Here is a 23,431-nt window from a genome sequence, read left to right as displayed (position 1 = left end):
AGAAATCTGTGGGAGGGGTTGGTCATAGAGCTAGTCAGAGGCAAGGTGGGATGAATCTTGGAGGTGCTGGGTTGTAAATAGGACTTTAAAGTTGGTTGAGAACTAAAACCATGCTGAACTCTTAGACGTGGAGGTCAGGAGACTTATTAAAGCCTCACATCTCAAGCTTTAGGGCCTAAAAGAGAACACAAGGAAATCCATGTGAAGACAAAGAGGAGAGATGACAAGGGAGCTATGTGCTTTGCACTTCATATAGGACACTTCATAGCTAAGCTGTAAGACATTTACTTAGGATTTACTTCACCTGTAGCTCTCCACCAAAATACCGTCAAATAGGAGACAAATCCAATTACAAGAACTGATTATGCTGAATTACAGGGGGCTGGGTGAGAAAAGGGGTCTGTCAGAGAAAGCAACATTACAATATCCTAAACACAGATGAACATGCATTTGATCTTTTCTTCTTTAACTTTTGTGTGTTAGCAGTGAACATTTTACTGTAGATGAGCAGTAACATGATACCTTCTTGGGGGAATCTTCTGTTTACTGCTGGACTTGATGAAGGTTGTGATAGTGATGGAGCTTGGTAACTGATAGGCTGAAAGAGATGACCCAAGAATAATTTGAAAACAAGCCAAAAGAATTTAAAAGCACAGTAGTCCAAGAACTTCAACATGGGATCAATAGCTCCTGAGAGCACCACTGCTTTACATCAAAGTCAAATAATCATAATGATCCTGAAAGATCAAAAGGTAGAATTAACTCATTTTATCCTGTATGGTAAGGCAGGGATATCTCTAACATTGGATATGGTTCCATTAGAGTGCTAAGAATTTGAAAGAAGAAAAACAGAAAATCAGTTTGGTTTTTGAAAGGATAAACTTCAATTATTTAGAATGTAAATGGAGGATAACTGCATGTTACACTATGGTAAATTTATGTACCCAAAAGATCAAAAGGAAACTCCTCAACACAGGATGCAAGCCGAGTGTTGGTGGTTCTAATTTGGGTAGCATATGAGAATTACCTAGGCTCTACCTAAATCATCCTAAAAGAGTATCTTAGAGGACTTGAAGTGAGTGCGTGTTTAATGTGTTTAATTGTTCTAGTATTTTTTTTGTCCTGAGCCAGAAGGCAATTATCCATATTATGATTTAAAAATTGGCTAGCTCCCCTAGCTTTTGCTGTGGTATGTTTCTGGAGATGGTGTTCTTTCAGACTTCTCTTATCCCAGAGGTGATGATTCGTATATGAAATTGTAGGTATCTTTGTTATACAGAGGAAATGCAAGATATATTGTGAATCCATACATTTCAGTTAATTTATTTAACAGGTATTAGGCATCTACTTAATGCCAATCTCTATATGCTGTGGTTATAGTGGTGAGCAAGAACAGATCTTTTTCCTGCTCCCATGAAACTAATAGTCTATTAGGAAAGGCAAATAGTTGCACAAATAATTGTGCAAGTACATTGCTGAGAAGTACTTTAAAGGAGGTGTACATGGGTGCTATGGAAGCCAATAATAGCTGTTTGTAACCCAGCTAGGTAGATTAGGGAAGGCTTTCCTAGGGAAGTGATACTTGAGCTGGAGCTGAAAGATGAATAGGCATTAACACAGCAATATTGTGGTGGGTGGGGAAGAGTGTAAGGCCAATGACAGAGAAAAGCATGGCCATTATAAGGGAATGGGAGAAGCTTTTGTGTCTGGAGTGCAGAAAGTGACATAGAATGTAGAGTGAAGAGCAAGCTGAGGCTAAAGAGATACATATGCACTATCGTGTGTTGAACTTTGTAGGCCATATTGCAGAATCATTACTTAATGCTGAGCAGTAGGGAACCATTGGAGATTTTAGAGGATGGAGGAGAGGTTAGTGGGTGATCAGAGTAGACAGTGGTAGACAGTTATGAAGCTCTTTTAATAGTCAAGGCAATTGATGATAAGAGTGGTGAGCACTATAAGTGAACTTCAGTGATTCTCAGGAATTACAATCAATAGGACTTTGTGATTGTGGCAGCCATGGAGGACCTCCCTTTAAGAGACCCTGCTGTGGGAAACATAGTTGACTGACAGCCTCCAGCTGCCAAAGCTTTGGATCCATCACAGCATCCGTGCCAGGGCCATGATTCCTATTCCCAGCCAATGACTGAGTGTGACCAAACCTGGCCATCCTTACTGACAGCGGATTCCCTCCTCCAATGGGCAGCTTTTGCTTGAGGACATCTCATTGGCCCGGTCAAACTTTCTCAGAATTGCATTGCATTTTACTGTTCTTCCGGCTCAATCATCCTTCCTTTCCACTCTCTTTCGTAGGGGTCAGACGTGCATCACCCTCTGTAGGATCTCCTCATCTTCACCTGCTCCCTCCTTCTTTAGCCTTCAGAGGTCTTTCCCCTACTACATCTCCTGCACTCTGTATTAGTTTGCCAGGGCTGCACCACAAACTGGGTGACTTAAACAACAAAAATTTGTTGCCTTACAGTTTTAGAATCCAGACATTCGAAATCACGGTATTGGTAGCGTTGATTCCTTTTGAGGGCTATGAGAGAATATTCTGGACTAAAGGTTTATGTCCTCCCAAAATTCATATCAGACTATATTTGAAGATAGGGCCCATGAGAAGATGATAAAGGTTAAATGAGGTCATAAGGGTAGGGTGCTTATCCTGTAGTTCTGGTGGCCTTGTAAAAAAAGGAAGTGACACCAGAGCTCTCTTTCCTTGCATGCACAAAGAAAAGGCCATGTGAGTGCACAGTGAAATGGTGGCTGCCTATAAGCCAGGAGAAGAAGGCTCAGAATGAAATCTACCTTGCTGGCCTCCTGAACGGTGATAAATGAATTCCTGACGTTTAAGCCACCAAATCTGTGGTATTTTGTTATGGCAGCCGAAGCAGACTAACATAAGAAAGGTTCTGTTCCAAGTTTCTCTCCATGGCTTGTAGATGGCCACCTTCGTCTTCACCTGGTGTTCTCTTTGTAGCCATGTCTGTCTCTAAATACTTTTTTTTATAAGAACACCAATCATCCTGGATTAGAGCCCAGTCTCATGACTTCTTTTGAACTTGATTGACTCTGTGAAGACCCTATCTTCAAATAAGGTCACATTCTGAGGAACTAGGGGTTAGGATTTCTACATATGAATTTGGGGGCAGACACAATTCAACCCATAACCTACTCTTGTCTCTTATTGATGTGTGCTTCTTAAAGAACTTGAAATGACGACTGATGGATTGGATTTTGAGAATGGGGGATGAAGATGAGAAAGATGTCAGATGAAAGAATTTTTACAGTATATACACAATTGGTTTTGATTTCTTGATGAAAATCATAGATAGCTAAAATTGTGGCTCATTAATTTTTATTTGTTTATGTTACAACGGCAAAATAATTAGTTTCAAAATCATTCTTGGTCACTAATTCACTTTTTTTCCCCAAAATAATCAAGATAAAAAATTCTGTATCAGTAGTTGTGCATTTATTTATTAATCTTTACTTTGCTTTATCATAATGTCTAATCATATAGGAGAGTATATGTCTCTAAAATATACAGTAAATAATATATTCCTCAGTTTAATTTTAAACATGCTGTAGAAGAAATTAAGGAATAATATTACTTATATTATTTCATACTTAATACCCTACAGATGTTCAGTTAAAAAAAAACAAAAAGAATAAAATCAGATGGATACAGCAAGTTACGTTGATCGGTTTTCTTCTTTTCGTAGAGTAGTAAAATGAAATGCAGTTTTATTCTGTTGTGTTTATTTTATGTGGCATCATACATTTGTATATAAAATTTTATCAAGCTTACTTTAGTAGTTTAGTTTTATTTTTCAACTGTAGCTTTTACATGTTGCTTAAACAAAAATAATTCTTACCAACCTGAGTATAATGGATGATTGAGGAACCTGCATCTATGTTAGACAGCTGTCTGAATAATAACTTGAATCCCTAGAAGGGATCTGATCAAGATTACTCACCTGTGCATGCCATGTGATGGCGAGTGTAATTCAATGTAATAAACCGTATAGCTGTTTTCTTTTGCCCTCCTAGGCTTCCATACTTCCTTCTCTACATATTTCTAGATAAAGTCCGTATTTTTTTTTAACTAAGACCCAACAAAATTTGTTTTCAGATTGCAATGTGCATTTACTATGTCTAGTAGTAAAGTATGCATATCTATAATTATATGTGTAATTATCAACATACAGACAAGTTTGAATGTCATAGCTTAATGAAAACATTCATTTGTAGGAAAAGAACCATAACTGTTAAAATCACATGAATTTTAAAGCCTCCTTTACTCTTTTGTTTAAAAATAATGTACACTGCATATTAAAAGATAAAAGTAGCCTTTTTACTTAAAATTTCAGTATATTTTTATGTGTATTATATTTTACACCTAATGTTTGTTAGTATTTTAAGTAGATGGTTGATTGAATTGGCCAAGTAATTTTAAAGCTTTACAAGTGTTTTGGCATTTCCTGAGAAAAATCACTGCATATGAATATGTATATATATGTTTTATTATATTTGATGTGTTTATGGCCATATAGCCATCATGAACATGTAGCCATCACTGCCTATATATCTTTGGACTTAGGGAAGACATTTTCAAATTTAAATTCAGTTTAACAAAATACAGTTTTTTATTTGACTTGTTCTTAGATAAACTGGTAACATTTACTAAAATACTAAATTTATTTAAATTAAACTGCATTCGCCCGTTTATTTGGGCCTAACAATGCACTTTCTCTGTATATGAAATAGGTTCTCATTTTTAAAGAGCTTAGATTGATGTTTGAAAGATAGTATTTATATACATGATTAAAGGACAGTATAAGCTAGAATAAATGAAGTACTCACACCAATACAGTCAAATGTTTACACTATACACAGATAAAGAATATAGCATTATTAGCCAGATTAATTTAGCCACTCATTGAAAGACTGAGAATTCATTCAAAGTATAATGAAGACCTTGGGAGTAGAGAAGAGTGTCAGCTGAGATAAATTCCAAATGTCCTTAAGTTCTTTGATTATATCATTCCCTTTTTAAACACTTGCCAAGGTATCCTGTGACTGACAATGACCAGGTTATTAACATATTGATTATTTGATATATAATATATGACCTGGAAGAATCTGGTTTATTTCCAAAAATAATTTCACATAACATTAATTTCTTCTTTGTTGACTGAAAATGCCAGAGTGTTTAGAAAGCCATATGGTTTAGAAAACTGAGCAACAGACTGACAAAAGGGAGGAGGAGAAATTATAACTCTGACTATCCTTAACTTATGCTACCAAGTGGCTTCACTCACTTTTGTGTCACTTTTTAAAATCAAAGGAATCCATGCAAATGTTATTAAATCATGTGGTTCATAAGGAACAATAGTGAACTATAACTCCCCTGTACTTTTTCTATTCCTACTTCCAGAATCAGTACCTTTATCATTTCTGTTCTTAGTTTTTCTTTCATAAGTCTAAATCAGAGATTGGCAAACTATGGCCCATAGGCCAAATCCTGTCCACTGACCTGTTCTTTTAAGGCCTATGAGCAAAGAATTTTTTTTTTTACATTTTTAACGGATTGTAAAACATCAAAACAAAACAAAAATTAAGATAAATGTGTGACAGAGACCATATGTGGTCTACCGAGCCTAGAATATTTATCTGTTCCTTTTCAGGAAAAGTTTAGACCTCTGGTCTACATGGGGTGAGTGTGAGTATGTTTGTGTGTGCACACAACATATATATGTATGCATACATATATATATTTGCTAATTTAGCAACCTAAACATACTTAGTTCCTCACTATATAAAAAAGACTAGCTTATATTTCATACTGCCACCAATCTACCTCATTTTTGCTAGTTCTGACATTGGTATTAACTCTTACAGTGGTTATATTTGTAGTTTTAAAAACTGTACTTAAACGTCTGTTTCCTGTTTCAGCACCTTTGGGTGGAAATATAGATAGATCTATAGAGATTAGTGGAAATTATCTTGGCTTTTGTCTTGGCTTAGTAATATTTTCTACATTTTGATCACTGAGAGCTAGTACTTTACACCCAGAAGCTAGCACAATGCTTGATCCTTAGTAAGACTCAAATATTTCTTAAGTGTGTGTTATATGTATGTGTGTATCGTATGTATGTGTGTGTAGGACAGTTTGTCCCCCTGGGATCCCCACTGTCGTGTTTGCAGAGGCTCATATTACTCTTTGCAGTTGGTGCTGTAATCATAGTATTTCTTACCACATTGTATGTATTTCTTATCTTATTATGTTAAACAAAGTGAACAGAATTTAATAAACTTATTTGTTATTATTTGCTGAAATATCTCTATTTTGTTTTTAAACTCCTGTAGATACTTATGTAAAATATATTTTCCTGTGTGTAAAGTTGAGGTTGTTGTATTGGAGGTGACTTAGGCATCGATTGCAGGGTCAGATTTGGATAACTGAGCTAGAATATGGTATCACTCAGACCCTCAACAAATATTTAAGGAGCCTCTTAATCAATCGAACACTGCTACAAAGTAGTTATACAGTGGTGAATGAGACAGGCGTGGTCGCAGCCCTCATGGAACTTAGTAGGAGAGACAGGCAAATAAACACTCAAATAACAGTATACATAAGCAAATAAAAATGCAAATTGAGGTAAACAATTTGAAGGAAAAGAAAAAGTTACTTGAGAGAGAAGCAGAGAGTAGGGTTCTAAATCATGATACCCTTTCATGTAGACACAGATAATAATGTATAGCAACGTAAGATATTTTCATTCTTCTAGAGCATTCTTCTCAAACTTAAGCATGCATCAGACTCACAGAAAATGTTTGTTGAAACATGGTTTTCTGAGCTTCAGGTTCAAAGTTTTTTATTCACTAGGTCTGGATGGGCATGAGGATTTACATTTCTAATAAATTCCTCGATGATTATGATCCTTCTGTTCGAAGGAACCACACTTCAAGAACCACTGAATCTGTGATAGTGGTTTTCAGCACGTTAGAATCACTTGTAGAACTTTAACAAAATGTTGATGCTTAGTTCCTATTCCTGGAAATGCTGATTTAATTGTGTGAAGATTTGGCTTGACTGTGGAGCTTTTTAAAATAGCCTAGATGATTCTGATGTGCAGCTAGGATTGTAAGCTACCCAGTCAGAATTTGAGTGCGTATATACACAGAGTTTCTTAGTGGGGAAGAAAGTACCTAATCATGCACAGTGGTAAGAAGGCATGGAGGAGGTGGGAAAAAGGCTGGATTGGAAAGCTTCAATAAAAATATATACCTGAACTAAGGCCTAAAGGATTATCTGTCAACAACATAAGCTGACAGAGAGAAGAGAGTATGTCAGACAGAAGAAATGGTGATGGCTCACAAGCATGTAGGAGTAGATTTTGTTTCAAAAATAATCTGAGGCGGTAAATCAGTTCCATTTCTGAAATATAACCATTCTGATATTGAGTGCCTCTTATGGCAGAAACAGTGACAACTTATTTTTAATTTACAAATAAATATAAGGATCATCTATACCATATTCAAATAATTTTTTTATTCATTAATATGTTCTATTTAATAGGATGAGAAGAAGAAACCGAAAGACTAGGAGATACGGAGTTTTGGACACTAACATAGAAAACATGGAATTGACACCTTTAGAACAAGATGATGAGGATGATGATAACACATTGTTTGATGCCAATCATCCTCGAAGGTAAGTGTTGAGCAGTTTAATTCCCTAAATCAGGAGGCAAGTCTTTGATAAGTAAATTGAAAAAGTAGAATTTCATTTCACAGTTTTTATCCTAACAGATTTTATTCAGTTCTATGTAATGAAGTTTTTTTTGCTACCTAACCAACAGCTCACATTCACATTGCTTTGCTAAAATAGACATAAATAATAGAATACCATCCCCAAAAGAACTCTTTGTTGTAGATCTCGTTGCAGAGCTATGCCCTTTTAACTGCTTCATACTGGTGATGTGTATTAATGGGGTGTGTGTCTGTGTGTGTGTGTGACAAAGAGAAAAATAGTAGTAAACTTTATTTTATTTTTGCATTCTGAAGATATTTTGATTTTAGTCTGGATTATTCTATTTCTAAACAGTGCTTCCTGGCAAAATTGTGGGACTGATGGTCCATAGTCAAGTAGTATAGCTATAATGTGTACTCTCAGATCTGTTCTTATTGAGTGTTAAAACCTTTCTCACTTTTATAAGTATTACATAAATATTATTTATAATATATTAATATTAAAATATTGATTTAAATAGTAAAAATATATAAATAAAATATAATATATAACAAAGTCTCACTTTTTATATAATTATTATTTTCTTTTATTTTCTGAAAAGGCACCTCTTCTATGCATGCACAGAAAAAGGGAAGATAAAAAAGGAAGTTATTAGCTTAGGAAGTCTGGGTTGTTTCCACAGAGGAAGTGATTTTGAACCCCAGTTAATCTATTTCAAGTGTGCTTGACTAAAGACAGAGGTGTTATAGGCAGAAGCAATTACCCAAAGTTTAGTTGTGAAAGATGATAGTTTGTTTAAGGAATGCAAGCAGCAGAAAATGTCTAGAATACAGCCTGTTGTGTGTGCGCATGTATTCATACGTACAAGGTTGAGAGGATCAGCTGTGGCAGGACACAGGGATTCACAAGCTTTTTTGAAGGAAATACAGAGTTTTGTAATCTGTTAATAAGTTTGTTACTACCCTTCTGTTGTTGGAGAACTATTGATGTCGTTTGTCCAGAGCGTATGAAATTAAATAGTCAGATTTGTGTTGTAGAGTCATACCTCTTGTAGTAGTGGGGAAGGTGGCCCAGGAGAGATGAAGAGGGACAGAACTAGGGAAGGTAGGAAGGGCATAAAGGAGGGACAGTTTCCATAATACATAATTACCTGTAGCCATCTTTTATCTTATATCCTGCCTCATCACAGACCTTTCTCCAATACGTATCCCTCTGTTATGCCCCATTTTTCATGAATTTTGCATTCCATTAGGGAGCTAGACATTAATCAGGGTTATACAAAGAGAGAAAGAATAAGTATAGGGTGGTGTGAGAACTTATAATGGGGACATAAAACACTTAACCAAAAACTAATGGTCCAGAAAAGCCTCTCAGAAGTGATATGTAAATTGAAACCTGAAAAATGAGTAGAAATTAGCAAAACAAAAGGTGGCTATAGGGGCAGGGGTTGGATAGAGGACAGCAGTCACAAAGTACCAGAAGAAAAGAGAGTATAAAATATTCAAGGAACTAAAAAAGTTAAATAGATGCTATATTAATATGCATGAGAATAAATGAATGAGTGAATGAATGATTTTTGAGCTTTGCAAAAGTACGAGTGATGGGTAAGGCAGAACAAAGAATCAGAAAGGAGATCATGATCCATGTTAATCAGTTAGCAATTATTCTACATGTTATGAAAAGTGGCTTGGAAAAATTTAAGATGGAGGAGCCTAATCGAAGTCGTGTTTTGAAGATTACTCTGCATGGATTGGAGAAGAGTAAGATAAGGAGGAAGATGATCAGGAAGAAGACCAGCTAGCTGGTGCAGGTACATGGGGTGGCCTCTACTAGAGTGACAGCAAGGGAAGTAGAGAGGAGTAAATTATTCAAGTGAATTGTGTTTGGAGAGTAAAGGAGGTAGAAATGGTGATAATAATGGAGAAGCAAATTTCAGGGGTAATGATAATTATCAATGATAATTGATAATGAAATCATCTTGAGTTTTTAGTAGTATGACCCCATTTACTTAAAAAAATCTTTAATATAGAAATGTCTAGATAAAGAGAACAGTAAATTGTTTGCTATGCTTACCTATTCATTCATTTATTCATCCAATCAATGAATGATGTAGCACCTGTTTATATAACAACTCTTTAGTGCCACACACTGGTCTCGGTGGTTGGGACGCGTTAGAGCAACAAAACAGAAAAGAAAAAAAAAATCCTGACTTAGTGAAGCTTAGCTTCTAGCGGAGAAAAGGTGAGATTGGGAGGTTGAGAGTTCATTTTCATTTTCACTTTGCCTTCTATATCCTTCTAGGTTGTTTAATTTTTTTTTTTCCATCAAAGGGGATATGTTCATGCATTACTTTAAAACAAACTTTTTTGGAGGGAATAATTTCAAATCTTCAGAGAATTTACAAGAATAAAAATAGTGCAAAGAATATCCTATAATTTTTTATCTAGCTTCATCTATTCTTAACGTTTTACTTCATTTGTTCTCCTGTGTGCTCTCTTTCTCTCTCATAATATAGTTATAGAAGAATGCATCTGAATTTTGTATTTATCTGATGTTCTGATGTTTCATTATAATTAGATTCAGGTTGTGCATTCTTAGCTGAAATATACATAGATCATTCTGTCTCCTCACGATATCATATCTGGAGACACATGATGCCCATGATGTTCATCTGTCCTTCATTCGCAGTGGTAATTTGGATGCATCTGTTCAAATTTTGCAATTTCTCCAGTATGTTACTGTTAATTTCCCCCTGGGTTTAGCAGTCATTCATCATGATTCTTTTTTTTTTTTTTTCCTGCTTTATCTCCCCAAATCCCCCCTGGTACATAGTTGTATATCTTAGTTGCAGGTCCTTCTAGTTGTGGCATGGGGGACGCCACCTCAGCGTGGCCTGACTAGTGGTGCCATGTCCGCACCCAGGATCTGAACCAGCGAAACCCTGGGCCACCACAGCAGAGCGCACGAACTTAACCACTTGGCCATGGCCAGCCCCTGCTCATGATTCTTTCCTGATCTAATCTTCATTATTATAGTTGCAAAATAATGATTTTCCAACTTCAACATTTCCTCTGTATTTACAAATCAGTATTGACATTGTACTGTAAGCAAGAGCCTTCCCTCATTCGTTCTGAATTTATTTATCTGTTTATTTATTGACACCATGGAATCATGATTTTTGCTTTTGTTCAAAGGTTTATAATTCATTGCTGTACTTGCCAGTGGGAGCCTCTTCAAGCTGGCTTCTGTACCCTTGTGACTTAGTCCCATTTTTTCTAAGCACTTCCTTACATTCTGGCCTAACAAGATATTCCAGGCTCATTTTGTATCTACCCTGCCCCAGCCATGGAATCAGCCATTTATCCAAGGAACCTTGGTTCCTTTGAGTGGGCACTAAGTGAGCTGTTTGCTATTGAGGTGTCCTTGCTTCTTGGGCCTTTCAGCAGACAAGTCTATGATATGTCTGCGCATGTATACACACATACCCATATGTATGCATGTTCACATATATATGCAGATTTTAGATATTATTACTTCATATCTCCCATTCTGCTGTTCCAGTCTGTCTCCCCTGTTTTCTTTCTTGCCTTCTTCCTTTTCCATAATTGCATTCTCCTTTTTCTGTCATGAGAATGACTCCCAGCAGCATTCTGGCTCTCAGTAACATCAGCACATTTACTCATATGCTCAATCCTATAATAAAATTAATACAGTTTCAGAATTGCTATGCCTGTAACACTAAAATAAACAAACCTACTAAGGAGAGTTTAGGGTTTGTTTGCAGTTTTCTCCTCACAACCCCATCCTGCCCAAGACTAAGAGTAAATGTTCAGATATTGTAGGTGATTTGGCTTAGTTCTTTTTCTCCTCTCCTCTTTAGTGTGGTTATAGTAGTCATTTGAAATATAATTTAAGTCATTTGAGTTTGCTTTCTGTTTTAGATTTCTCCTTCCCTTCTCATTTTTATTGTTTTTTTTTAATATGAAAGACACTATCATGCTTCCAAAAGTAAAAACCACAAAAGATTTTTTTAAGATATGCACACACATACACTCAGGAAAGTAGCACTTGGGGCCAGCCCCGTCGCTGTGTGGTTAAGTTTGCATGCTCCGCGGTGGCGGCCCAGGGTTCAGATCCTGGGCATGGACATGGCACCGCTCATCAGGCCATGTTGAGGCGGCGTCCCACATGCCACAACTAGAAGGACCCGCAACTAAAATATACAACCATGTACTGGGGAGATTTGGGGAAAAAAAGCAGAAAAAAAAAAGAAGATTGGCAACAGTTGTTAGCTCAGGTGCCAATCTTTAAAATAAAAAGGAAAAGTAGCACTCTCTCTTTTATCCCTTCCACTCTGTTCTCCCCACCTCACCCCTTGTTAATAATCAGTTTCATTATTTTCTGGTTTATCTTCCCTGTGGTTCTTTTGATAAAATTTGGCAGAAATATGTATTTTTTGTGTTTCTCTTCTTTCTTACACAAGAGGTAAGCATACAGTATATGCTCTTTTATACTTTTTTTGTTGCAGTTAGTAATATCTCCTGTAAGTCATGCTAGATAAGTTCATGGAGATATTTTTCATTTTTTACAGTTGCATAATACTCCATGGTATGTAGATGCCATGGTTTATTCAACTAATTGCCTATGCATTGACATTTAGGTAGTTTTCAATTATTTTGCAATTATAAATTGTACTACAATGAATAACCTCATGTATATATGTTTTTGTATTGTTGGAGGTGTATTTTCAGAGTAAATTTCTACAAGTGGGATTATGGATCAAAAGCTGTGAAGCCAGTTTTAATCATGAGAATTGGAGATGCCTCTGAGGTATCCCAGTGGACACAGCAAATTAGATGGATTCATTTTTTCATTAGAAGAAATGATAAAATGTCTGTCGTGTGTTCCCAGGCACTCTACTGAGCTCTGGGGATGCAATGGTGAACAAAATTGGACAAAATGCCCAGCCTTGTGTAGTTAACAATTTAGCAGATATTCATAGGCCAGAAATAGAGAACCAACAAGTATTAGCTAGACTTGGGATTCCCCATTATTATTTTTGACCTTGCCAACATCAGGGTAACACTCTTCTCTAGGCTAGACCTGCTTTTGATAAGGTGGATATTTCAGTACACTAAGAAGCAGGACCAAACAGTTTTTCTATTCTCTTCTTATATTCTTCTTAAAACAAAATTAAACATCATTTAAATAACACCTACACTGTTTCAAGACCTTTGCTGTGATTTTTTTCAAAGTCTGTGCAGATACGGACCCCTTTTTCTGTCTCTCACTTTGGGGAAGGTGGACACATTTCTTTTTTACTAATGGACAGCAGTTTCAAGGAGGTGTGGGTGAGCTGTGTTTATATTCCTCTTACCTTCTGTAGCTTAGAGATTATTTTCTTTGAGGAGATATTCAGTCCAAACTCTCTCACTCCATTTGAAGCTGATTCAATGGGAGGACTCTTTCTGATCTTCTAATGTTGGTGTTAGAGATTAAACATGCATTATGCCATCAATTTATTCAACATTTCAAATTTATCTGTGGAAAAGATGCATATAGATCTTATTGTGAGTCATTTTAATAACAAGTGATAATTATATTTAATGCCATTTGTTTCTCCCAATAAAGGGGAAAAAGTCAATACATATATGGAGAGTATGTTGTAAAGTCTTTTTAGGCCCTGAAAGAGGGCTCTCACCAAGAGCTTCCCAGAACAGCCTTATAAATAGTAGAAGAAACCAAGGGAGTTGAGCATAGTGGTAGAGAGAATGTCTTTAGAGAGATAAGTTCAGGGGTCCTGTTATTGAGCCCAGGGGGGAAGCCTGGACTGAGTAGAATAACAACTACAGTAGGAGCGATTGTAATAGTCACTTGTTAGTAAATATCTACTTTCAGTGCAAGATGTACCAGACAATGTGCTAGGCTTCTTACATGTGCTATGAAATCATGAGGACAGTCTGCAAAGTAGTTCCTATGGCTCTTATTTTTTTTTCAAGGAGGTTTCTTTTGCAAAGAAAGATTGGCCCTGAGCTAATATCTGGTGCCAACCTTCCTCTTTTTTTTTCATCCCCAAAGCCCCAGTGCAGGTCGTATATCCTAGTTGTAAGTCCTTCTAGTTCTTCTGTGTGAGCCGCTGCCACAGCATGGCAACTGACAGACAGGTGGTGTGGTTCCATGACCACCTGGAGGCGAACCCTGGGCCACCGAAGTGGTGAGACAGAGTGCTGAACTTTAACCACTAGGCCATCAGGGCTGGCTCTTGTTGCTCTTATTTTAAACATAGGAAAACTGAGGCTCAGAGACTTTAAGTAATTTAGGCTTCTCTTCCTGCTAGAATCTCATTCCATTTTTTCAAGAATTTGTTTGATTTGTATCTATGAAGAGAATAATTCTATATTCTGTTCATTCTGTCTTCTCTAACCAGAACTTGCTGTTACTCTTTATTTTTCAAATGAGGACCCTAAAAATGAGGAATGTAAATATGATTTGCCTACCTTGCCAACTGCAATGTAGAATCATATTAGTCTACAGTTTAACTGCTGGTAATTCTTGTTGGATCTTCTCTTGCTGATGCTGCTTTCATTGTTGAAATGCTTTCCAAAATTAGTTCCTCTTCATTTTTCAAATTCTATCCACAAAATAACAGGAAGCAAGCCATTTCCAGAGAGGTAAACGAATTTCCTTGCTTGGAATTTTATCACAAAAACTATCCTTTTGTAGTCAGCTCTTTCTGAGAGGGGTATTTTTATCAAGGCTTTTAATACATCAAAATTTTAATGATTGTTCTTGGTAGTTGGGATTTGGGGTAATTATTTTCACTGTTTCTTTGTATTAGATTGAACCATATGAAACTGCTGATATATGGTTTAATCTTAATTTCCTAAAGGAAATGTATTATTTCATTTAACAGATGTCACAGCCAGGGCCAACTCCAGGCACAGTACATCAGGGCCCTGGCTCCTCTCCTCCGTGATCCCCTTGGTTCTGCCCATCTTCATGTGTTGGCCTCATTTTTAGGCTGATAATAGGATGGTGCCAGCAGTTCCTATAATCACACTCAGAATGGTAACTTTCGACTAGCTCTCTTGTGTGTCTTTCTTAGGATTGAGAAAAGTTTCCTTAGAAACTTACAACAGAGTTGTTTTTTGTTTTTGTTTTTATTTTCCATATCATTGGTCATGTAATCATTCCTAAACTAAACCCTGGGAAGAAAAATGGAAGTACTATGATTAGCTCAGATTAAGACCCCATTTGGGGTCGAATGGATATTGAAGAGTTAACCACCATTACCATTATATCTAGTAATTTAAGCGTTGAAGTTAGTACAGTCAAATTGGGAAAATTTGTTGGTATGTGGAAAAAAGTAACTTGAGCAGCATGGATAATATAACTTCACTTATATTTGCTATTGATATCCTAATTTTGTATATTAGAAGGAATTTCTTTTGTTTAATTACTGAAACATTTTGCACAGAGGAATTATAAAAACTGAAAAATGATTATTAATTCTTTAACTATTGTGTAGGATGTTTCAGTCCTTTCAGATAGAAAATCTAATGGGGAATCACAGAGAGCACATACTGACTAAAAATTACCTTCATTTTTCTCAAAGAAAAATATTGGAAACAAATACTCATGACTAGTCTCAAAAATGCAGTTTGAAACAGTGTTTTACAACACAAAACAAATGGGAGCAATATTTTCTTGCTATTCTGTTTGATTTCTACTGAAGAGTAAAATTATTATTATTATTTTATAATAATATACACTAAAGGACATTTTGACAATCTTGGTAGCAGCTTTTAAAAGCTAGTACTTCTGTCACTTCAAGGCTATTCTAGTAATTTTTGCCAAGTATGTAATTTTAAAAAACAGTAAATTTCCTTTTTAGTTACTTCTGTTCTGCTTCATTAAATTTAATGTCTTGTATGTGTTCATTACATTTGTGCTCAGTGTTACTTGGCTACAAAATATATTCTGGTTATTAACGTCAGCGTATCAGAATCAGAAAGCAGGTTTGATATAAGCGTTTATCTAGAAACCCTCATTAAGAAGACCTTATTCAGTTATCAATTTGAAAATAGTTCTAATTTCTAAAACACTGCTTTCAATGTAGAGCACAATGTATTATCAGAATAAATACTAAGGTTATTCACAGTAAATAGAATATAGGAATGTATCAAAGCACTAATGTTTATTTGGGATAGAAATTGGTATTTTAGGATGTCCAGTGGTGTGTTACTAATAAAATAGTCTGTACTTTATCCACTTAAAGGGAACTATGCTGTCTTTGTCATTACTTAAACAAGTAATAAAAGAGAACCTTCATGTAGGGTTTTTTCTGCATGCTTTACTTTTATGTGGACCTTGACTCAGAAGAAAATTTGCTTTGCTCCATTGAAAAGTAGACATCACAAAAATTATTAGTTAAGAGCATGAATCATTTATATATTATTTTAACAAATGTTATGTAACATTAAATTCTATTTGGTAATGCTATTTTCTCATGTCACTGTGTGGTCTAGAGTTGCCCCGTCTAATTTGACAGCCACTAGCCGTATGTGGCTCTTGAACATTTGAAATGTGACACATGTGACTGAGGAACTGAATTTTTAATTTTATTTAATTTTAACTAAATGAAAGTTTAAATTTCCAAAGGTGGCTAGTGACTACTGTGTTAGACAGCACAGACCTGGACCAAAAGTGTTTGATTGATCTCGTTTAAACTAATTCTATTAAATGAAAACTCCTATAGAACAGTTGCATCACAAATTTCTGTTCATATAGCATTTGATCCATTTAATAAATTGCTTACTGCTTTGGTTCAGGATTTATATTTCGCTGTGATTGTTTGGATTACAGACTGTCTAAGGTATATAGTGGGATAGATGGACATAGGAGGTGAAGCATAACCACTGATAAGGTCGACTGATGTGAATGGGGTTGAGGAAAATACAGGGACAAGGACATCAAGGTGTTGGACAGGAAAAGTCCTAAACACAATTGTAAGGCATTAACCTTTCTCAGCCCTCTCAGATAATATTCATTCTCTAAAATCCACTGACATATCTTCTTTAAAAGGAACTGGGAGAAAAAAATTTTCAGGAATCTAATATTTGCAAATTTATTTAAATAAAGAGTAACAATATTCTTGACTGTACTAGGACACTTTTTCCTTTCAAACTTGATTTGGATTTGTAGCCGTTTTGCTAGTTTAAGATTTTCTGAGTTAGCTTTTAAGTTGTCCTTGCAAATAATGTCTATTTTTTTATTATTGTATAATGTGTAGAGACAGTATTCTTGTGGCTTGAAAAATACTCTGAGGTTTCCATAAAATTTATTAATACTACGCACTTGTTTTATCTCATAGAAAAGCATGATAATTTTTTTATTGTAATAATTATATGTAACGTGAGATATACCCTCTTAAATTTTTAGGTGCACTGTACGGTATTGTTAACCATAGGCACAAAGTTGTACAACAGATCTTGAGAACTTACTCATCTTTCATAGCTGACACCTTATACCCATTGAATAGAAATTCCCCATTTTCCTCTCCCCTCACCCTAGGCAACCACCATTCTACTCTCTGCTTCTGTAAGTTTGACTGTGTTTTACTACAGGTAGTAGAGAACCTAGAATTACAGTGACTGAAAAGTTTTTCTCACATCATAAGAAGTCTGCAGTAGTTGGCTGCTGGTATTGATTCAGTGGTTGTTTGATGACAGGGTCTACATTTATGCACTTTTCTTGAACCTTTCCTCTTGCTTGTCTTATCCTGGTTATATGGCTGCTGTAGTTTCAACCATTACATCTGTATTCCAGGTGACAAGATAGTGGAGGCAAGAACACACCACATCTGTCTCTTTATCAGGAAATCAAAATTTCTCAGATCTGTCTCTTCCTCCCAACAGATTTACCCCACTTCACTCACACACACAAAAATCAGTATTTGTATTAGCAAACAAAAAGGAGAGAACAAATGTTGAATAGACAACTTATAATATGTCATCTTGACTATTCAAAATATTTTCTGAAGGTTCAATCTGGCACCTGGCAAGAGAGAAATGTTTGGGTTTGGGCACTCACTGAATGAAGGCTTGAAGTCTGAGGAATTATTGTTTATGAGTAGCAGTTTTGCAGAGAAGTGAGAGGTATCCAGGACAGTAGGATTATAGGGTAAAGCATAGAGCATGCCAAAAGTTTGCTGCTGCTGCTTTGTTTATTTGTTTTTAGGAGTAGGAATCTATTGTCATAACCAGAGTAGTTTTTTTAGTACAGTGGGAATTCTGTAAATGGCAGAACAATAGAGCATTTGACGTCTGATTTAATCATTAGATTGGAATGACTAAGTGCTCATGTATGAGAAGTATTGTGGTAAAATAAATAGCACCAGAATATGATTATATAAACTCAAGTGCTTCTTGAGCTTCTGTCGTTGATAATTGCATAACCTTACTTCACTCCATTGTGTCTTGACTCTTCCTCCTTACCAAGTCACCTGACAAATAATGTGGTTCCACTGCATCTCCAAACTTGTTCCCAGCTTTGGGCCTCCATAGGTTGTGTTTTCACCCTGAAGACTTCCATGAAAAGATGTCCTTAATCTTCTCTTGGAAACTGTTTTAACCCCCTATTGAGAAAAAGGACTTCAGAGCATCCAGTAAATAACTGACCGAGATGGTACTAGAATTCAGACTTCCTTTCTTAGGCCAAATTTTTTTGTTCTCTGGATGATTTCCATGCTTTATTTGTAGTTCTGTAATAAGAGAGCAGGGAATTATGTTTTATTTTTCTTCTTTTTTCTTTTTTGTCATCAGCATTCTTCCCAGTATCAAGCAGTTTTCCTGGCAGATAATAAAAACTCAATATATGTTTGGTGATTAATGAATGAATGTCCTTTTTTAAAAAATGTAGTTAGCTGTAAAACTTAGTAGCACAAACAACCCAAAATGTTGCATACCCTATTTTAAATACTTTGGAATCCATCAAGGCATTAAATATTCTGGTTACCAATGTCTGCTTTCATGTGAGACTATACATTTAAAATAGATTTGTCTGTACTAGTTCTATGTGTCATTACCATAGAATGTGGGTGAATGAGGATATAACATTCTTAATAATTTTTAGATCTTAAATTCTAACGGTGAAAAGTTGAACTTGTCAGTTTCAGTAGTTATTTCCAATTTAAACATTGTGAATTCAAGATTTAAATGTCATTAAGTAAAGATTCTCCACACTCCTTTCCCACCTCCTTCACTCCAGGTTGGTCGGAGTTCCATAGAGATTTATACCATTATTCATTTAATCTAAGACACTATTAATTTTAAACTGTAGTACTAAGAAAAAAAAACACTGTCAATTTAATTACGAAATAGTGTGATACTTTTACATAAGAGAAGAATCATGTACACCAGCGTCTCAGTACTTTACATTTTTCATCCCTTCTAAAGAAGAATTTGGCAACTTCTTCTGCCTTCAGATGCATTTCTTGGTGTATAATAGTTTCTCAAAACAGAAATTAGCAAAGTTTCATCTACCTGAGACATCTTCCCATTTTAAAAGACATGGTTGTTTCTTTGCAAAAATATGGAACAAGACCATGTTCCAGTGATAAACATTTGTTTCACTGATACCAAATTATAACCTAGTATACTCTTTCATCTCTTTCTACATATACAGTAACTTTTGCTTCAGTGATGATGCATGATATTATCTTTTTGGAAGTATTTTAAACATCATGAAACTCATTCTTTTTTTCTTTTTTTTTAATTTTTAAAGATTTTATTTTTCCTTTTTCTCCCCAAAGCCCCCTGGTACATAGTTGTGCATTTTTCATTTGTGGGTCCTTCTAGTTGTGGCATGTGGGATGCTGCCTCAGCATGGCTTGACAAGCGGTGCCATGTCCGCGCCCAGGATTTGAACTGGCGAAACCTTGGGCTGCCAAAGTGGAGCGTGTGAACTTAACCACTCGCCCACGGGGCCGGCCCCTGAAACTCATTCTTTATAATACCAGACATGCATATAATTCAGTTGAAGTGACAACAATACAAATAGCTTTGATCAACTTCATGCACATGTAGACAATGGCAACTACGTAAGAACTACCACTTATCTGACAGCAATTCTAAGATGCCTGCCATCAACTGGAAGATGCATCCCAAGTTCAGAGATGTTAAAATATGAAAAACGTCTGTTTTAGAAACTATAAAATATGGTCCTGTCTATAGGGGTACACTTACAGTCTTGCTTGGGTTTGGGGCTTTAGCCTCTCTCTCTCCTACTTCTGCCAAAAGAGCTTCTTAACAGGTCCACACAGATTATACTGTGTACCCTTGGTTCTGTCTCCAAGCTTCTTTGAGTCTGCCAGTCTACCTTCTACAACTTCTATATCACCTCTCCAGGTAGTAGGAATGCTTGATTATTTTCCCCATGCCATGCGTAAGCTCCACATGTTTCAAACTGCTGTGGGATCACTGAGAAACTGAGTTAGGGATAAAAACATAGGAGATTTCACTGAAGAGGTGATACTTGAGTTGTAGTTATTTTAAAAAATATGTAAGATATTCAAATAAGAGCCTTATGAAAGGGGTGAAAGTTGCATTTCAGGCAGAGTTTAAAGCAGGAGCCAAGGGATGGCCCCGTATGAGAGTGTGTGCATGTTGTGAGCCTCTGTAGAACACAAGATATGTACTAGGGTTGTGATAAATCAGTCAGATTTGGGACAAAACCTAAAAAGATATATTTTTAAAAAACATATTAAGGATTTAGATTTTATTAGTTGTGAAAATAGTCATAAATCATCAATGACTGTGGAGTGAAGGAGTGATACCATGACATTTATGTTCTAGGAAGATGATTCTAGTGACCTTGTGAAAGGTGAATTACAGTTGGGAAGAAACTAAGGTCATATATTTTGGAGCTGTTTCACTTGTTCAGATGAGAGGTGTCAAAGCAGAAGCAAAAGCTAGTTTAGGAGGGTAAGGAAATAAAAAACTTTGACAAGATAGTAGTGCTCAGCAGAATGCCGGGCATGAGAAGTAGTCAGAGAGGACCTGAGTGCTTCTACTGGAATGATGACTAGGTAGATGACGTTATCATTATTTGAGTTAAAAGCATACAGAGGAAGACCAGGTTTAAGTCTGGAAGATGATGGGTTTGATTCTTGATAGGTTAAAAATATTTCCTATGGGCATAGGAGAAAGAACATCTTCAGTACTGTTTAGTCTGTAGTTTAGTCATGCCAGGGAGAGATTAGGGAGTGGTGCTTCCATGTAGCACATAGTAGATGTTAGGATGACAACATCTGGGTGGAATTCTGAGAAAATCCCAACTCAAGGAATGCAATCCTTTAAGAGAGAAAGTTATACACTCCCAAAAAATACAAATAGATTCAAGAAAATGTTGGACATATGTGGTATAATATATCATAATAGACAACTATGCATATTCACATATGTTTTGAGGTTGATTATGAATCTCAAAATGCATTTCTGAAACTCCATTAAGAGATTCTTCATGTACTAGGTACTTCTTGATCACAAAACATCTTATGGTGCCAGTGCTAAATGTTCCTTAGATTCTCATAAGTGGTCCAAGTTCAAAAAGCTATTTAATGATAGAGTTGGGGTTAGGTACCTGCCGTTTTGTGTTCTTACTCTCCTAAATGAAACTGCAATCTTGATTTCACTGATTGATTTTTTTCATAATCCACAAATTCATTTATTAAAATGATCAAGAGTTTCAAGCATGCAAAGGACGAGGGTTGTGTAAAACGATGACGAAGTATTACATTGTTTTTTAGTAACCTTCAATATCTTTTTTTAAAAGCTTCAGTTTACACTTAAATTAAAACATATTAGAATCTTATTAGCTTATTGTAATCTCATAATCATTTAAAGATCTATTATAGATTGCTTACTAAAGATTTGGATAAAACACTAAGATGTAAGAGAGTATTACTCATTCTCACATATATCTCCAATGAAGTTCTAAATGTTAATGATGATTATAAAGGGAGTTTTAAGTTAATAAAATCGGCACATCTTTGGCCGTTCTTTTAGTTTGACCAAATGCTTTTGGTTGTAATGGCTCTAAGTAGCAGAAGTTTTTGGGAAGCTGTCATTTGGATTAAGTACCAGTAAAGCCTGATGTGTGATGAGAGTTAAGGTCTATAAATATGTATGTGATGAAAGTGTAACCTCATATTACCATAAACTAGTCAACAAGGTAAGAAAATGGGCAATCTTACCCCATTGTATATGTTATGGAAAACCTTATCTTCTGTATGATACATTTTGTAACTGTATCATAAATACTAAAAACATTTTTTTGTTTCATGGAGTATACTTCCGGGCCTGCAAATTCAATTAATCCTCATTTCTGAAGGTGTAGAAATATCAGTTAAGAATTGTATTTACAGAAACTATAGAAACAATAACTATATTGTATATTTAAGTCAATTAAAGTCATTTATGAACATTATATGAGGCTATAATTTTAGTGTGACTATGAAATAGACTTTAATTACCCACACTAGTTATATATAAATTCCCTTTTAACAAATTAGAATTATAATTCAAAAGATAGTATCTGATATAATTAATATAAGCAAAGTAATCATGTGTTTTATCAGTGCCATTCATTATAATGCCCTTAGATTAAATACTTTCATTATCTTCCTGCCACTCCAAATCTTTGGGAATATTTTAAAATGTGTTTAAATTTGTTCTGGGTTGAGCATTTATAGTATTTTTTTCCTTGCAGATAAGAATGTGCCTTTTGATGAGAGGACTTCATCTTTCTACAATGAAGAGAGAATTTCTGTTTAAGGAATAAGAAGCCACTTTATCAATGGGGGGGGGTATTTAAGTTACATATATTATGACAACCTTTAATTTGTTGTTGAAGTAAATACTGTATCATTTTGTTATGTCTTTGTATGTATAGAAGTGCTCTTAATGGGCTCAGAGTTCTTGGAAGTAAACTATACTATAATAGAAACCTGTTTGAAAGTTACTTTAAAGCAAGATCTTTTCTGATCAGTTTTTGCTTATTGCTTACCATGTTATTGTAAACTGTTTTACCCATTAATCAGTTAATGTTATTTTTGGGGGAATTTTTTGCTGGTTAATTATTTTTTGCTGGAAATGTAAGTCCCAACAACCAACTGGTATGTAAAAATAATTTAAAAATTTCTTTACAAAGGATACGTTTCCCATTTTTGTGGGGAAAAGAAGCCAAATTTACTACTTTGTGTTTAGGTTTTTTAAATATTAATAAATGTCTGAGTTGTGTGCAAAACAATAAATATGATTTACAATTCTTTTAAAGTGTTACAGACAGAATATGTTTACAAAATAAACCCAAAGACTATAGAATTGTATATTAACATGTATTTTATATAATTTCTAGAAAAATCTGTCAAAAAAGGGTTATTGTATTTTAGCAACTTCCTTGCTAAATTAAGATATCTACTTTGATTAGATATTTCAGAAACAGTGAATTTTAAAGCCATTTTATTTATTTACAGTATTGTGAGAGATAGAAATAATGGCAAAATGTACTGGTCATATTATGGTGTAGGAGAGTAAAGAATTAAAGTAAGTGCATAGACTTTGGAGGCAGACAGACCTGGATACAGAGACTAACTTCATTATCTCTGAACAA

General features: G+C 35.3%; 1 protein-coding gene across 2 annotated transcripts in view; it reads left to right on the top strand.

Moving 5' to 3' along the window:
- The window catches only part of FAM174A (family with sequence similarity 174 member A), a 38,184-nt gene extending 15,090 nt beyond the window's left edge, over window positions 1-23,094 (top strand). Inside the window, exons 2-3 of one of the 2 annotated variants that reach the window (XM_014838813.3) lie at window positions 7,586-7,720; window positions 22,529-23,094. In XM_014838813.3, the coding sequence (XP_014694299.1) occupies window positions 7,586-7,720; window positions 22,529-22,532 (139 nt within the window). In that variant the 3' untranslated portion in view covers window positions 22,533-23,094. Of the gene's footprint in view, window positions 1-7,585; window positions 7,725-22,528 lie in introns of those variants that run through there. The other variant, XM_014838814.3, reaches the window with a different exon arrangement.
- Window positions 23,095-23,431: the final 337 nt, after the last annotated feature.

This window comes from Equus asinus, chromosome 9, assembly GCF_041296235.1.
Source record: "Equus asinus isolate D_3611 breed Donkey chromosome 9, EquAss-T2T_v2, whole genome shotgun sequence".
NCBI classification, from domain to species: Eukaryota; Metazoa; Chordata; class Mammalia; order Perissodactyla; family Equidae; genus Equus; species Equus asinus.
The sequence above is the reverse complement of the archived record's forward strand: the minus strand, read 5'-3'. Positions and strand labels throughout refer to the sequence as shown.